This window comes from Strongylocentrotus purpuratus, unplaced genomic scaffold, assembly GCF_000002235.5.
Source record: "Strongylocentrotus purpuratus isolate Spur 01 unplaced genomic scaffold, Spur_5.0 spur5_contig_838, whole genome shotgun sequence".
In the NCBI taxonomy this organism is placed as follows: Eukaryota; Metazoa; Echinodermata; class Echinoidea; order Camarodonta; family Strongylocentrotidae; genus Strongylocentrotus; species Strongylocentrotus purpuratus.
Genome location: NW_022145544.1, coordinates 675,246 through 693,458, shown reverse-complemented (window position 1 = coordinate 693,458; position 18,213 = coordinate 675,246). Strand labels below are relative to the sequence as shown.

General features: G+C 38.3%; 1 protein-coding gene and 1 pseudogene across 1 annotated transcript; one reads left to right on the top strand and one right to left on the bottom strand.

Moving 5' to 3' along the window:
* Positions 1 to 136: 136 nt before the first annotated feature.
* LOC585383 lies at positions 137 to 5,762 on the bottom strand (annotated as a pseudogene).
* A 1,899-nt stretch (positions 5,763 to 7,661) lies between these two features.
* Positions 7,662 to 17,667, top strand: LOC115924486 (rho-related GTP-binding protein RhoA-A-like). The gene is made up of 4 exons (XM_030986703.1): positions 7,662 to 8,036; positions 12,629 to 12,819; positions 13,747 to 13,896; positions 15,190 to 17,667. The coding sequence occupies exons 2-4, from the start codon at positions 12,664 to 12,666 to the stop codon at positions 15,463 to 15,465; spliced, it is 582 nt and encodes a 193-aa protein (XP_030842563.1). The 5' UTR covers positions 7,662 to 8,036; positions 12,629 to 12,663; the 3' UTR covers positions 15,466 to 17,667.
* The last annotated feature ends 546 nt before the right edge of the window (positions 17,668 to 18,213 follow it).

The window sequence follows — 18,213 nt, the reverse complement described above, 5'->3', positions numbered from 1 at the left end:
AAAAGGGGCACTTATTAGAGGTAAAAGGGGGTATTAATGAGAAGGGGAAGGGGCCTTTAATCAAAAAAGGAAACGGGGCACTTATACAAAAGGAAAAAGGGCTCTTGTCAAAATGAAAAGGGGGAAGAGCTCGTTATCAAAAAAAAATGTGGGGGGGGGGGTACTAATCATTAATTTATCAGAGGTGAACAGGGGGCGTTTATGAAGAGGGGAAGGGCTCGTTATAAACAAAAATGGGGGGCACTTATCACAAGGGAAATGGGCAATGTCAAAATAAATGGGGCACTTATTTAAAGGAAAAGGGGCACTTGTCAAAGTAAAAAAGGGCACATTTCCTATGTTAAAAGGGGCACTTAAAAAAACTGGAGCACTGTACCCATATGCCCCTCCGCCCCCCCCCCCCTTCCCCCGGAGTGCCGCCTCTGCTTATGACAAACATATATGAGAATAGAAAAGTAAAGACTTTACATAATATTATATCAAAATAGTTTACTCGTTATGAAAAACGGTTTTCCTGGTGAACTTTTATTCCAATTGGTCCGATCAGCGATTTTCAACCCCCCAGATAAGCCAGAAATCTGATACCTTAGGTTTATTTTTTTCAAAAGAGGGTGCATTTCGATGACTTTTTCTTTTCATCCTGTTTTATTCCTGCCAATGCTACAGCCTCAAATACTTCTCTGATGCCTTTGTTCTCCTTGGCCGAGCATTCTAGATATGAAATGGCGCCGATCTTTTCTGCTAGGGCCTGGGCATCCTCTGTTTTAACCGGTTCCTGATTCTTCTTTAACAATTCTTGTATTGTATCCTTGTCACTTTGAAGATCTTTCTTGTTCCCCACCAAAATGATAGGTGCCTTTGGGAGGTACTTCTTCACCTATTAAAAAAGGGATTTAAAAAAAACGTACAGACCATTGATAAAATATAATAATAATAATAATAAATAATAAAAACGTTACTTATAAAGCGCTTTCCACCGAAAGCGCTATATATATTATGATCTGTATATATTTGCTTCTACTGACTTGATTTCAGACAGCCATAATTATATTCACTTCCAGGTCATAACTGTTTTAATATTATTTTCATGCCAAGCACAGGAAACTTGTTATGTAAAACCGGTTACATTTTTTACCACAGTCCCCTTTGTCTACCAACTTCATTAAATGTTTTATAGGTATTGACGGTCCCATTTACATATTGATGAGGAAAAAAAGAGAATACTGATCTATTTCAACAATGTAAACCTACTGATCTTCATCCTTTCGAATACTGTAACATTCCAAGGGAAGCCTACAGCTTTGACCGTTTACCTTTGACCTTGTCTTTGCCCATAGGTTCTACCACAGGGACAAAATTAGGGACATTACTAAGATATCATGCCCCTCTAAAGGGTGTAATAAGCTATTAACTAAAAGGTCACCAATCCCTAACGCTTAAATATGATGTTTAAAACTTTTTAACATTTCAATAAGATGAGATCAACCGGAACGGGGCTGCCAACATTTGCCCCTGGCTTTCTTCTGTCAAAGGTAATTATTGCGATAGGTTGTTTTTTTTGCAATGGGGTTTGGGTAAGGTTTAGGGTCAGGGTTGTGGTTAGGTAGAGGTGGTGGGTTACCCCCTAAATATCGCTAGATTGACTGGACAAACCAGGTTTGTAAATGACAAAAGGAGGTTTGGCGAAACAAAAGGAGGTTTGAGCTCAAACCTTGGTCTGAGCTCAAACCTTGCTTTGTGAATTCGGGCCATAGTGTTTGGTCCATGCAGGGTCGGGTTAAAGATAAGAATTTCTTTTAATCTACGTTAGGATATTGACTGCGGAGAACCATTATGTCTCACCTCTGGTATCCATTTCTCCGAGATGTGTTCAAAACTGTTGGGTTTATCAAACGAGAAGCAAAGAACTACAACATCCGTCTTGGGGTATGCGAAGTCAGTTCTCAGTCTTCAATACAATTCTTGACTTGGTGTATCCCATATTCCCAGCTCAATCTAGCAATCGTGATAAATAAGACTGGTGCTACAATCAAATACTATATTTAGTAAACATCCAACAACTATATAATAATACATTTCCTAGAGGTTTGTGAAATTTGCACGTCTACGTACAAAGATATTCTGCAGAAATGCAGTCATGATATTAAAATGGGCAGATAATTATTGTATTATTCTTAATTTGTATGTGATTACACGTAGCTTGGTTGCAATGTAAAGCTAAGGCATATTGTAAACACTGCAACATGTTACAAAGATTACAGAGCTATCTATTAATTAATTCAAAATGATTTATTCTTTCCGTCTTTATCAGACCATGAACTTACTATGTCTAGTAAGTCCATGATCAGACTATTCAAATTTCGAGGTAGTGAGATTTTTTAGGCTAAGTCCACTCCAAAAATAAATTGCTTTTAATAGATGCAGAAAAACAAGAGAAACACAGCCAAAAAATTGAGTAAAATCGAATACTTATTAAGGTAGTTATAAGTTGTTTATTTTAAAGTATGAAAGAGTATGGAACTTAGGAAATCACTACACGAATTGCCAATTTGGTTATCAGTTTGTGACGTCATTGCCTTTCTATTTATATTTCTTTATGTATTTTTTTCCCATTATAATTTCCCTTTTTATCTACAAAAACTTGATTTCCCCATGCCTTTGCCCAGGTTTTATGATTTGTATCATATTGCGTGCATGACATTTCACAAAACCTTTTATGAACTTTGAAGGATTTATACTATTTTCTGAATATTGTATATTCATAATCATTGATTTTTATATAAATAGTTTATCAAAATTCACATTATTCATGATTTAACTGAAGAAGAAAAAAAATACTCTAAATTAGTGCATCCACACAAAAACATCAATCTAAATATCAATATAACTTGGATGCTGGTGTGAGAAAATAAGATCTTTAGGGGGGAAATTGGAAATTTATTTTATCAATATAAAGAAAACAATTAGTGGAAAGTGAGGCAATGACGTCACAGACTCATTAGTGAGTTGCCAATTTGTCTTGTGATTATTAGTTATCCGATTTTGCTCAAACCTTTTTTGATTAGTTAATCTGATTTTTCTGCTTCTATTGAAAGTAAGGTATTTTTGGAGTGTCCCTTTAATTACCATGCACACTGCAGAAATAAAAGTTTTTAAACCAAGCTTAATTGTTGGTGCCACCCCCCCCCCCCCCCCACACACACACACAAAAGAGAGCGAGACGAGGAGAGGAACGAATATCCACGCTCGATGGCTTGTTCTTTGTCGTGCTTTATGCATCCACCTCATAAACCGGTGCCCCTATCCCCCGCCCCCATACACCAGTCCCCTCGTAATGGCTAGACGCACCGACAATTGTTGTCTATCTTTTTTGTTTTAATTAATTTTTAGTTATTCATACTCTAACTTCTCCACCGCTCAGCTGCACTGAGCTGAGTTTGTGTAAACGTACCTTTTGGCCATTTACTTCTATGCAAGACGTTCCCTCAATTTCAGCTCTCGAGATGTTAAAATCTCGAGGGTCGAATCTGCCTTTGACGAATGCAGATTGGAGACTCGTTTTCCCGCATTGGCTCCCAACTATGGACACGTCTGTCCTGATAGTACTAATAGCCATTCTCTAGTTCAACACTGAAAGAAAATAACACAAATTATAACACGGGGCAGTTATCAAAAGGCCTACCTATTCGTCACGCCTGTGTTGAACTATATAACTCTTTATAAAACTCTATACATCAGATTAGATTCAACTGTAGTTGAAGAAATGGTAAGAATTAAGTAGAACTTACAAGAAGAGAAGAGAAGAAGAAGAAGAAAAAGAAGTAGAAGGAGAAGGAGAAGCAGAGGAAAAGAAAAAGAGAAAAGGGGGAATGAGAAGAAGAAAGAGAAGAATAAGGAGATCCTTACAAAAATGTACCATGGTAACTATGGTACTTTTGTCCAAATTACCATCCATCATGGTAACCATGGTTATCATGGTACCAAAACAATGAAATACTTTGGGTCATTAAACAATGTATTTCATTGTTTTGGTACCATGATAACCATGGTTACCATAGTGGATGGTAATTTGGACATGGTTGCCATGGTCGAAGCAGAAAAGGAGAATAAGAAAAAGACAAGCTAAGAAACACGGTAGAACAAAAACAAAATACAACATCAGAATACGGCTCTTAAACGGTACGTGCTTCACTGCTCCCCTTAATTTACAAACCTCCCTTACTCAAATCACACTTGTGTCATTATGAAATTCAGAAAGACACAAAAGAGTACTATACCAACCAATACAAGATGTAATGTTAGGCAAAATGATAAACGTTTGTGAAAAATCAGTTCATGTCCATGATAGTTGGTGTTACAGATTGAATATGTTTCAAACACAATAAATATAGTAATGATACGGAACTGAACGGAAATGATGATGATCAAGTTTAGGCCTGCAGTTCCGGCTTTCATCGAAAGGGTGCGGTGGGGTGCGGCGCGGCGGGGGGGGGGGGGGGGGGGGGGGGGCTTTTCTCGAAAGGTTGCGTTGAGAGCGGAGTACCGTTTTAACACACCCTTTCGATAAAAGCGGGGGGGCTTTTCTCGAAAGGTTGCGTCGACTAGTCTTTCGCATCAGTCGTTTAAAATGAGGATCTGGGACAGAAGGTAATAGTTGCCAATTTAAGTATATCGAAAATGTAATAAATAAAATGAAATGGTCTTGATTACAGAGTGGTCTCTTTCGTTATTACTATGATGATGGGGGAGATAGAGAGAAGGAAAAAAGGGAAAGGGAAAGGGAAGATAAAAGGAAAGAAAGAAGAATAAGAAGAAAACAGGGAAAGGGGGGGGGGGCGAAGGGCTCTTGCCTCCTCCTCACCCCCCCCCCCGCCAAAAAATAAATAAGAGAGAGAGAGAAGGAAAAGGGAAAGGGAAAGAAAATATAGAAGGAAAGAAAGAAAGAAGAGGAAGAAGGAAAGAGGGAAACGGGGGAAGGGCGAAAGGCTCTTACCTCCCCCCCCCCCCGCCAAAAAAATAAATAAGAGAGAGAGAGAGAGAGAGAGAGAGAAGGGAAAGAGAAAGAAAGAAGAAAAATAAGAAGGAAAGAGGGAAACGGGGGAAGGGCGAAGGGCTCTTGCCTCGTCAAATAAAAATAATGCGTACATTTAAATGCTTACAAAACTAAACTAACTAAACAACTGAGAAAATATTAAATATAATTAAGTACAATAAAATCTACTGACTACAAGGCGCACCGGAAGCAGTTTGGGATTGGGGGGGGGGGGGGGCAAACATTCCAGGGGGCTCACATTCCAGGGGCAGTGACATAATGAGAAAAAAGTTCGGAAGGGGGGGGGGGTGGGGCAGACGAAAAATCTGCGTCACCACCAGTCTTACACGTTACATGCAGAAATACACAAAAATACATACAGAAAAACAAAAAACAACATCAGAATACGGCTCTTAAACGGTACGTGCTTCACTGCTCCCCTTAATTTACAAACCTCCCTTACTCAAATCACACTTGTGTCATTATGAAATTCAGAAAGAAACCAAAGAGTACTATACTTACCAATAAAAGTTGTAATGTAAGGCAAAATGGTCCCGAAAATGGTAAACGTTTGTGGAAATCAGTTCATGTCCATGATAGTTGGTGTTACAGATTGAATATGTTTCAAACACAATAAATATAGTAATGATACGGAACTGAACGGAAATGATGATGATCAAGTTTAGGCCTGCAGTACGTTCCGGCTTTCATCGAAAGGGTGCGGAGGGGTGCGGTGTGTGAGTGCAATCCCTTTATACCTTTGCACCCAACGTATGCAATCTAAAAATAGGCGAGGCCTATAAATTATATTTGGTCTAAAGAGCATTTGATGCATTTTCCTAATTTAGTTAGTTTGAAAATAACAGAATCAAGATTAGTCTTCTTATGTTTATATTCTGTCTGCTCATCATAAACGTATGCCTCATAACAGAGACTGGGTAGATAATTAACCATCAAAATACCAAGATAGAGAGAGAGAGAGAGAGAGAGAGAGAGAGAGAAAGGAGAGATAATTAAGGGTATTACAATTTGTTTTTTAAATGACGCTACTTATGACGCGTTGTATACGTTTTCAGTTACATTTTTTCCAGAAAGGGGGAGGGGCGGGATGGAGTACTCCCCAACTGCACTCTACTCTACTCCACGTATAGACAAGTTCAGTGCCCCCCCCCCCCCCCTCCACCACCATCACCACCACCACCACCTACCCCGAGTTCCCTCGCCGCATTCGCCTGACACGCTACGCCACATTACTATCGATATTATTTTACCAAAATGTGAACAGCGCCATCTCGGAATTGGTATTGTATGAGTCATTTGGATGGTATACACACCCAAACATGACCAATTCTGTTTTCGGCAGTTTTGTGTTCTATTCTTAGACATTCGATCAATTCTATTTCAACGCTTACAATATGCCGAGTAAAGTTCTTGTTTTTTAATTTCTTTCATTATTATGTGTTTATACAGAAAACGTGTAATGGGCTTAACATAATATAAAATCATGAACTATATTTTGTGGATGAAAAAAAAAATATCAGGGTGAAGAATGGTTGTACACCATATTTCACTCCCATTTACATATAGAACTTGGTATTACCATTGTTCTATCTATCTATACTTCATCAAAATTTGATGGCAACAAAATTAAAGACAATATGAAAGAACAAAATAGAATATTTAATATTCTATTTCGTTCTTTCATGTTGCCTTTAATTCATATTCTATTTTGTTCTTTCATATTGTCTTTAATTTTGCTGCCATCCATTACCCTGCTCTCAGTTTAAATGCAACAAATAAAATTTTTCAAAACATGTGTGTATGTGAGGGTATATAGGTCCTATTATCAATTCACAATATTTTTAAAGAATAACATTATGTAGATGAAGTGAGCAAGGAAACTTCAAGGGCATAATAACATTTAATCCGAATTCACGGTCTGTTTTGGCCTAGCCTAATCAACAGTGGCTTTTATCCTTAGTAATTTGATAAATATGTAGTTGGTCTATTACTTATCACAATTCTGCTTCAGTGTTTTCTTCCATCATAACTCTATAAAAGAGAAGATGGAAAGGAAACGAAAACTTTCCAGTTCATCTTGCAAAATCATTCGGACTTGAAACTCAGTGTTCTTATGCACAATCTATATTTTTTAAAGATGACCCTCTGTTATATAGAATTATATCATAAGGTATACACAATAACAGATAATAATTTGATTGGCTGTTAGTAAATTTGTCATCAAACTTTACACTATCAAGTTTTCGTGAAAAGGGCCCTGAATTTCAGTAAAATAATGTGCTTTTAACTAGAAGTCGAGATTTGAAATTGAATTAGAATTGACCACTTTTGATGATTTTGATAATTTTTGATGAGTTTTGATACTTTTCTCCCATGTTGCAGGATTTGTCAAAATTGTTCATGTTGCCCCTTTTTATGTATATAAAGAAATACTTTTATGTTCCATTATCGTTGCTTATAAAATAATTTTAATTACTGTTCATTTGTTTTGTTCCCAGTTTGAATAGTTTATATTTATTGGCATAAAGTGAAGAAGACATGTAAAAACAAGGACTTTCAAATCTAATTAGGCCTACAATGAATGTTCTAATCCCAGTGATGTTCATATATTTTACATGCAAAATGATCTTATATCAAAGACAAACAGAATACATCGCAATAGATGTGAATGTGATTAAAAACATCTTTATTCTGTAATGTTCAAACTGTCTAAAACTTGGAAGATTTCGTAATTTCTCTTTCAACCAATGAAAGAGCTATCCGGGTGCTATTTTTAGAATGCACGGGTACAACGTATAAATACCACCGACCTCGAGTGAGATGTTCACAGTAGACGCGTACAGAGAATAAGCGCTGCATAGGTAAACCAGCTCATGGATTCGATTGTCAAACGGATAAATTTGGATTTAACACAAGAATTTGAGCACAATAAATAAGCTATTATATTTTTGATGCCCCCGTAGCTTGCAGTTGCAACTTTTTGGTGAGTTTTAAGCACTTTCTTGTATTTATTGCTGTTACTTTAGTTACGTGTGTTATCGAAGAATTTTTCGGAAGGTCGAAGGCAAGTTTAGGATTTCGATTTCTGCAACGGCACCGGGCGGACAGATACACCACCGTGGCTTATGCCATTAGGGTGGGTAGCGTCGCGGCGCGGCGCGTTGACTTGAACGCGACCATTCGTCCAAAGCCCCCCCCCCCCCCGGTTTGACCGAAAGGGTGCGTTGGGAGTGTCGCGTCGCGTCGCGTTAACTTGAACGCTACCATTCGTCCAAAGCCCCCCCCCCCCCGGTATGGCCGAAAGGATGTGTTAACATATTTAAAAAGTATTTAAAAAATAATAATCTTGTAAATCAAGGGTATCGAATAAGAAATAAACCACGTTTGAATTATATTTGGCATCTGTCACCCCACCCCCATTACTACGCCAATGTTTTAGGTTTGTTGGCGGGATTAATCGCAACTGTTCCCTTCTTTTTACCCTTTTCTTTTCCTTTTCCTTTTCCTCTTTTTTGTTCCCTTTTAGCTCTCCTCTTTATCTTTCCCTTCCCCCATTTTTTTTGTGGGGGGGGGCGCCCCTTCTTTTCTTCTCCCTATTTTTTCCTTCCCTTTCTCTCCTCTTTTCCTTTCCCTTTCCTTCCTTCTCTCTTATTATTTGATGGAGGGGGGGGGGGGGGTAACAGCTGGGAGGCAAGGCCCTTTCGCCCCCCCGATCTCCTTTCCCCCCTTTTTTCTTATCGTAGCTGATCTCCCCAACCTTTCTTTTTTCTTTCCCTTTCTCTCCTATTTTCCTTTCCCTTCCTTCTCTTTGTTTTAGGTTTGCTGGGGAAAGGGCCTTTCGCCGCCCCCCCCCCCCATCCACAATTTGTTGGCGGGATTAATCGCAACTGTTCTCCCCTTCTTTTTACTCTTTTCTTTTCTTCTTCCTATTTTTTTTTGATGGGGGGGGGGGGGTAACAGCTGGGAGGCAAGGCACTTTCGGCCCCCCCCCGATCTCCTTTCCCCCTTTTTTCTAATCGTAGCTGATCTCCCCTACCTTTCTTTTTTCTCTCCTATTTTCCTTTCCCTTTCTCTCCTATTTTCCTTTCCCTTCCTTCTCTCTGTTTAAGGTCTGCTGGGGAAAGGGCCTTTCGCCGCCCCCCTCCCCGATCTCCTTTCCCCCCACTTTTTTCTTCTTCTTTCTTTCCCTTTCTCTTCTTTTCCTTCTCTCTCTCTATGTCTCTCTTTTGTGCGGGGGGGGGGGGGCAAAGGGCTAAGGGCTCTTGCATACCTATCTCTATCTCTATTATTTATTTTTAGGCGGGGGGGGGGGAGGAGGCAAGAGCCCTTTGCCCCCCTCTCCCTCTTTTCTTCTTCCTCTTCTTTCTTTCCTTTATCTTCTCTTTCTCTTTCCCTTTCCCTTCTCTCTCTCTATTATTTATTTTTTGGCGGGGGGGGGGGGGGCAAAAGCCCTTCGCCCCCGTCTCCCTTTCTTCTTCTTTCCTTTATCTTCTCTTTTCCTTTCCCTTCTCTCTCTCTCTCTTTCTCTCTATTATTTATTTTTTGGCGGGGGGGGGGGGGGGGCGGGTGAAAGGCAAGAGCCCTTCGCCCCCTGTTTCCCTCTTTTCTTCTTCTTCCTCTTCTTTCTTTCCTTTATCTTCTCTTTTCCTTTCCCTTCTCTCTCTCTCTCTCTATTATTTATTTTTAGGCGGGGGGAGGCAAGAGCCCTTCGCCCCCGTCTCCCTCTTTTCTTCTTTCCTTAATCTTCTCTTTCCCTTTCCCTTCTCTCTCTCTCTCTCTCTTATTTATTTTTTGGCGGGGGGGGGGGGAGGCAAGAGCCCTTTGCCCCCGTCTCCCTCTTTTCTTCTTTTTCCTCTTCTTTCTTTCCTTTATTTTATTTTTAATAAGCAATCATATGTTTTCTTTTTAGTGATTTAGAAGTCTATTTAAAGGGGGCAGTTTCCATAAATATTAAAAAAACACAGAAAATGCAATAAATTTCTAATAATTTATTGCATTTTACCCCGGTTCCCAACATAAAAAATCTTTTGTGTGCCCATGCCTTGAGTCATAATGCATGGCCGACCAGAGGATTTTTTTATTTTGGGGACCGGGGTAAAATGCAATAAATTATTGAACATTTATTGCATTTTCTGTGTTTTTTTTTATTTATGGAAACTGCCCCCTACCCTAGCCCCCAATGCGTACAGTCATGGTTCAGTGACAAAACAAACGCCTCATAACTGTGAGGCCTCAGGACCAAAACCGTGTCGATGTGCTATATTAATGCTCTTTTGTGGGGCATTAATCCTCATTACTGTCATTTATGACTTGAGGGCGTAGGTCCCTTAGTTAATGAGCATAGTAGCATACACATGCTTTAGCAGTACCGCAAAACACACATTGGCAAATTATTATTCAATAAAATCTGAGATTGTATACTATTATCTAGATCTGTTATTTTTAAATAATTTTTAAAATAATTCAATAAATTGGGGTAAAACTGAAATATTCCACCTTTATGAGCGACAGTGTACTTCACTTGTATTGTAGCTACTTGCTCCGAGCTCCCTCTAGCATGTCTAAACTATAGGCCTATAGAAAACTTCCCCAATTTGTGCCTGTTGCCGTTGGTTCCCCATGATCCTCTTTTTCTTATGTTAGTTGAGAGCTGAGTTAATGAGATAGCCACCTGTCAGTGACCTCGCTGTGTGGTCTAATCCCTTCTGGCCCAGTAGTATTGACGGTCTTTAATAGAGCCTCATTAAGTAGCCCCTTAGACCTAGTTAGTTCTGAAAGATTACGCCGAATTAAGCACATGGGACTGATCTCAGTCAATCCGATCAACTGCACGATCCGATCATCAAGTTCAGTTTAATACAACATTACGGTTTAACACTTGGCAAAAAAACATAAACTTCTATATTCTGACATTTTACTAGTATACTTAAACACGTACCACACAAAAAACAGGATAATATGCAGGAATACTCATATAAACTCACCACGAAAATGATCAGGAAGCTTAAAGCCCGGTCGCACGTGTCCAGTCTCTCTTCAGTGCTCTTACTTGAAACTTCGATGCTCTGAACGGGTACATTTGGAATAAGCCCCCCCCCCCCCCCGTATGTGCCATTTGGTCGCATTATCTGACCTGACGCGCCTTAACAATCCAACGCACCCTTTCGGTCAAACCGGGGGGGGGGGGGGGCTTTGGACGAATGGTCGCGTTCAAGTCAACGCGCCGCGACGCGACGCTACCCACCCTTATGGTATAAGCCCACCACCGTTGCATTTACCTAGACTAGGCTGGAGCCTAGCTTTGTCATCGGCTGCACCGGTTCCCTCTCCGGTGGCGGTGGTTGATGCGTGGTGGTAGATGGTGTGATACGTGTATACAGCCTAGACAGTACTAGTAGTACTGCAGCCTACATGTGTAACTTGGTTATGTTGACTTCAAATTGACAAGGACTTTCTATTGTACTTCTTTTAATGCTTAATCAGGGCCCTGTGTTATAAGGTAAAGTAAAGAGTTGCGATTGATTAAAAATGCTTCGCAAATTAAAAAAACAAAAAAACTGTGCGTTTGCTTTAAAGGTACTAGATCTAGTCTAAATCTATGTCCCATTTGCAGGCCAAAAAAATGAAAAAGTTAAATTCCAACTGCATTTGAAAGATAATACTAATTTTCAGACCCTCGAAATGCGTGACGTCTCGCCTAATGCGTGACACTTGGTAGCTCTGATCCGATACATTTATTCTCGAAAATTAGGCCTAGACTCTAGGTTAGTATACATGTGTACATCGGTTTCACTTAACAGATTGACAGTATAATGCATTTAAGGGACTTTTTCTGGATTTTCTTCTTCGAAATTGAACATCCAGGTTGAAATTCTTGCAGCCTTATTTTAAACTGTTGGCTTTGCTGTCAATGGATGACGTCATCTTCCTTCGTGTGCCATAGGAAGATGATCTCATTAGATTTTGAAGTACATCTATGTACATTAGGTAGGTCAATGGTCTTTGAGGTCAATTTCCAATAGGAAGATGATCTCATTAGATTTTGAAGTACATCTATGTACATTAGGTAGGTCAATGGTCTTTGAGGTCAATTTCCAAAATTCCAGGTATTACATTTTTAATTTGTTTAATTACATTGTAGCCTCGCTATCGTGATATCGAACCAACAATAGAGGTAATGTACAGGGCAGCGTCTCACAAAACCGTCATACATGTACGTACAAGTTCACAGACATCCATTAAGTTTAACACGCGTTTCAATGGGATGTCGGTGAACTTGTACTTATGACGGTTTCATGAAACCTACCAAGCTTCAAACAAGGTGATAGTATGAATCACTATAGGAAGACTATCTAATTCGATTTTGCAGTAAAGCAGGTCAAAGGTTGAGGGTCATAGAGGTCAGTATATGAAATGTCATGCTTTAGCTTTATTTAGAAGTAATATTTAAACTTAAAGTTCATATTACATGTGTATCTCTAAACCTAATCATAACCCTACAACTGTATGTGTTGGCAGTCCATGTACATACATAAACCGTTAAATGATGTTTCTTTTTCCGTTTTCCTCACACAGGGCGAGATTTTACCGATTCACCGAAACAAAATAATATGGCTGCGATTAGGAAAAAGTTGGTCATCGTTGGAGATGGTGCTTGTGGAAAGACGTGTCTGCTCACAGTATTTAGCAGAGACCAGTTCCCTGAAGTCTACGTCCCAACAGTATTTGAGAGCTATGTAGCTCATATAGAAGTAGATAGCAAACAGGTGAGATGTTTTTACTTATCATTTGATTCTTACATTTATGTAGTCATGCTGTCCACAGAATCATGCAAGGAACAGTTTATGAATGTCTAGTCGTTACATCTTTACAGTACTGGTATGCAAATTATGTCTGTAGTGTAACTTCAACTTAATTTTTGTAAACTGTGACAAAGGGAAAAATAGTAAGTAGAAGAAATCAAATGCAGAAAAAATGCACATAAACATGTACATTGTATAAAGTCAAACCTGCATTAGTGACTACCTGTCTACAATGACCACCTGACCCACCTGTCTACAAAGACCACATTTTGTTTGTTTCCCTTGAAAATGGTTTCTCATTGAAACATGTACTTAAGGAACCTGTCTACAGGTCGCTATTGACATGTTTGACTGTACATGTACATACGTACATGTACAATACTGGTTCACTGTAATTGTAAAATAAATACTACAGATGAATAAACTTGAGTGATGACAATCATGGTGATGAATGATGAGGAACTTAAATTGGAAAGCATTTTTCTCTTGAATCACTTCCCCAGGAACGATGCAGATTGCAGACCTGTTTATGTTTTCAGTTACTTTAAACGTAGTAATATTGCTTTAATTTTCACAGATTTTGCGCTAAAGTCAGTGTCCACGAATATATAAGCATGACTTAAATGTTTTGAATGGGCAGAATTGCGTGCAAACGGTGCAACGCAAGTTTAAGAACCCGCGAATATGTTTTGAGGTCGCTCAGTGCGAAAAATTAATCATGCGAAAATAACAGCGTTTACAGTATGATGAATACTCAATGAAAATGTTGCAACATTTATTGGTCATGAACTTGTATGATATTTTTTGGATTTTGTTGTTGGAAAAAAGGATAAATTGATGTAACATGAAAAATTAACCAACTCTTTTCCTTTCTTTCTTTCTTTTGTCCAGGTTGAATTAGCATTATGGGATACAGCAGGTCAGGAAGCCTACGACAGACTGAGACCGCTCTCATATCCAGACACAGACGTTATACTCATGTGCTTTGCTATCGACAATCCAGACAGTTTAGAAAACATCCCTGAGAAATGGACACCAGAGGTAAGAACAAAAAAATGTTTTGCATCAATCAATTGTTAAAAGGTTACACTACACTCTAAGAAAAAAGGGTGCAAAAAAGGGTGCAAAATAAGAGTTTGCACCCTTTACATAAAAATGAACCCTATTGAAGGAAAAGGGGTTCAAAAAAGGGTGCGATATAAGATTTTGCACCCTCCCACAAAAATGAACCCTAACAACCCAAAAAGGTCCAAAATAAAAGTTTGCATATTGCATGCATATTCATGATTACTTTCCACGTGTTCACATAAAAATACATTTATCATATGATTTGTTAAGCAAATTATGACAACGCACATCAATTTTGTGATTTGTATTTTCCTTCGGCAATCATTAACCAATAGATTATTTTGTCTGATCATGTTACAATTACATTCACGTTTTAGCAATATATATATTGATTATATGATTACTAACCAAGAAACATCATGCATGTTTAATATGTATATGTGTACGAGCAAATGTCACGAGTATTCCTCGATGATGGGTGCAGGATTGCACCTTTTAAAGGGTGCAGGATTGAACCCCTTAAGGTGCTGCTATTGCATCGGTTTGCTCCCCTAAAGGAGCAGGATTGAACCATTAAGGGTACTAACATGTCTCCTAAAAGGTGCATTCTGGCACCCTCCTAAAGGGTGCAGGATTTAACCCCTAAAGGTGCTGCTATTGTTGCATTGGTTTGCACCCCTAAAGGTGCAGGATTGAACCATAAAGGGTACTAACATTTCCCCCAAAAGGTTCAATCTGGCACCCTTTTGAAGGGTGCAGGATTGCACCTTTAAAAAGGGTGCAGGATTTAACCCCTAAAGGTGCTGCTATTGTTGCATTGGTTTGAACCCCTAAAGGTGCATAGTTGCACCATTTTTTCTTAGTGTGTACCACCTATTGGTTTACAATTTCTACTTAAAATATAATATGTGAATTAGAGGTATTGAGGTACATGTACATTTTTAGATGGGGTCGTCTGTAGCCGCCCTGTAATAATTTAAGAATTGCATGCCGGTACTTGTACTGATATTTAGTGAGGTGGTCAATTTTTAATTTCTAATACATAATCTCTTTCGTTTTATGACAAATATAAGAAACTACTTTTTATGATACAATACCTTTAGATGTACTTGTAGCACGGTTGAGGATATTCAAATTCAACTTCTTTATCTGGTCATGAATTTAAACAGATTTATAGGGGTAAAAAAGAATGATCCTGAAGGTCTTTTTAGTTGTGAAATTTTGTGTAATACTGTTCTCTCTTTCATCTCTTCCTGTCCTGTCTAGGTCAAGCATTTCTGTCCCAACGTGCCCATCATCCTGGTGGGTAACAAGAAGGACCTTCGTAACGACGACAACACCAAGATGGAGCTGCAGCGGACCAAGCAGACCCCCGTCACGTACGACGAAGGTCACCAGATGGCGGTCAAGATCAATGCTGCCAAGTACATGGAGTGTTCGGCCAAGACCAACGATGGGGTGAGGGAGGTCTTTGAAACGGCCGCAAGGGCAGCACTGCAGAGCAAGAAGCGCAAGAAGAAGCTTTCATGCAATATCTTCTAAGACATCGTGTAAGATCTTCTAAGACATCGGACAATGATCAAACTGTGTCAGTCAAACTAAGCTTTTATTATTAAAAGGCACATGTTTCAGTAAACTTTGGAGCTATTGAAGTGAGCGTGTACATGCAGGAATTTTTCAAGAAGACAATAGGAGGGATGTGTACATTGCAGGAAGAGCATATGGACCAGATGCATTTACCACAACATAACTCTACATTGAAGATGCGACCCGCGGTGACCTCAGATACCAAGGTCGCACTGGAGTTTGTGAACTCTACTACACCTCGTGGCTAGTGTCTTGAGATTTTTACATAGATCTTCAGGCGGATGTAACCATTTTCTTTGTAGAGATAATTTGGCCAGCTGAGCTCTCTCTCATGTATTACTACGTCTAATTATCCAGAAATTTAAAAAAAAATAGAATAGACTGTAGGCCTAGTAAATGGAACAGCTTTTCTTTCTGGGATGAGTGTTTCACATTGAGTTTAGTACCTGGAAATAAGTTAATTTTCTTGTGTATCATTTTAAGCAGTCAAGCTTGATGCGCATCCATGATGTGATAAATAAAGCAAAGCACTAAATATGCAATATAGATTCGTAATTATTTCAATTGTGAAACACAAAATATTGTCTATTGAGAGCCAGAAGAGTATTATTGCCTCTTTTAAACATATTCGTATGAGAGGGAATCAACACCTTTTCGGCTCTGAACCAAAATTATGCTCTGTTGCTTAATACTCTTTTCTCAGTCTTGATGTAAAATGATTATCCTCTGTTGAGAGCCAGAAGGAAGTAAACTCTGTACCGGTATCAAAAGGATACGAGTTAGGACCCTTCTAGCTCGTTTGAGCAGGCGATATATGTTCCTGTATGCAAAGACACCGATTGCAACAGCTCTAGTATTTTTCTTAAGAAATGGTAATTCATAAGAAAGTTACACAAAAGTCATGTAGAGTGTATGTATACAGTATATATGTAGGGAAGGCTCCTTTTGTTTTCCTCCCAGTTTCCAAAGTTAATTAGGATTCTTAGTATTAATGGTGATTCACTACGTAATACTTATGGAATTGATTGTGGACGCTTTCATGTTTGAAACTAAGCAATACAAACTCAACAACAAGAGCATTATGGAAATGATCAGAGAAATAAGCTAAAAAATGCTACTGTGAATGGCATATTCTTGTAAATTATCAAAAGAGTGTGTGTGTGGGTGTGTGAGAGAGAGAAAGAGAGAGAGAGAGAGATTGACATCCTTTTCAAGTGTGCCTACATGTATATTGTAATGAAGCGACCTTCAGAAAATTGCCTTATTAAAATGTTTTTTTCTTAAAACATGATATTCTTTTTTTCACAATGTGCCTTTTCAAACTGAAATGCCATCATGAGATTTTATTGTGTGTAACTTTTGCAATTGATAATTTGTTAAGAAATTATTCAGGGTTTTGGGAGGTGAAATTTTTGTACATTTTCTTTCAGCTGTGATGGGTGTATGTTCTTTACATTGCCAAGAGGTGAAAAAGGGGGATTTCTTTGCCAACGCTTTCACTTGTGTTTTTGCTTGTTTTCTATTTTCTTGTTGTGAAGTATACAAATACACAGTACATGGTAACTATGGAAACACGATCTGAGTGTAATCTATACAATATACAGTGTACATTATGTGGTGGAAGATGACTGCATCTTGGTGCCTTTTTGGTTTTCTTCCATTTGTCTCAAACTGTTCAAGGCTCGTATGAAAAAAACTACAGCTGCTTCAAAGATTGTCATAGCGGAATGTACATACATGTATGGCATTGAACATTATGATGCATTTTGCAATTAATAAATGTTTAGTAAATCAGAGATCTTGAATGGCAAACTTACTCGCGGTCTAGCAGATTCAATTTCTTGACAAATTGCGATAAATGTACATACTGTACATGTACATACATGTACAAGTATTCTCCAATATTTTGTGTGCAGGATGAAAAAAGTCACCAAAGAGGCAGAAAAGTTGCATCTGGGCCCTGTTTCACAAAACTTGTTATCAATAACAAATTTGCCTTAAGCCGATCATATGGTTTTAGTAGCTTATAACAGTTATTGATATCAAGTTTTGTGAAACAGGGCCCTGATCTTTGAGCTCATACCCTAGTGGTTCTGTAGATGTCTTTCATTACATTTTGTACAAACAAAAATTCAGTATTTCTATTTCATGATGCAGTGCCTTGGTACAAGTTGGTAATTCTATACGCAATTATATGTATGCCGTATTTTAAATGTATACAGTAATTTATTTAATACATTTTATATACATTTGCTACAGCAATATATTCTCTAGACATCCAATAACTTTCTTACATTTTATCCATTTAAGTTCTTCTTTACATTTTGTACATAGTTGTTGTTGTTGTTTGCTTTTTACTACTTTGTTTTAAGTGTAGAATTCATATTCCTTTGCTTTTTTGGTTTTCAAATGTCGTGTCGTGCTCGATTTGTTCAATGTCTGAATGAAAAACATGTATCTGTATCAACCTTGAGAGAATTTTTGTCACCATCAGACCCTCAAAGGACTAATAACTTCACTCAGTCACATTATACTCCAGATGAATTCAATACGTTTGTAACACAGAAATTACTTGATAAGGATGTCAACAAATTATCGTTTATTAATATTAAATATTAATATGAAAATGTAAGATGACTAACATTAAAGAGATTAATAAAAATGATACAGTGATAACTGACAAGAATGATATTTCTAATAATT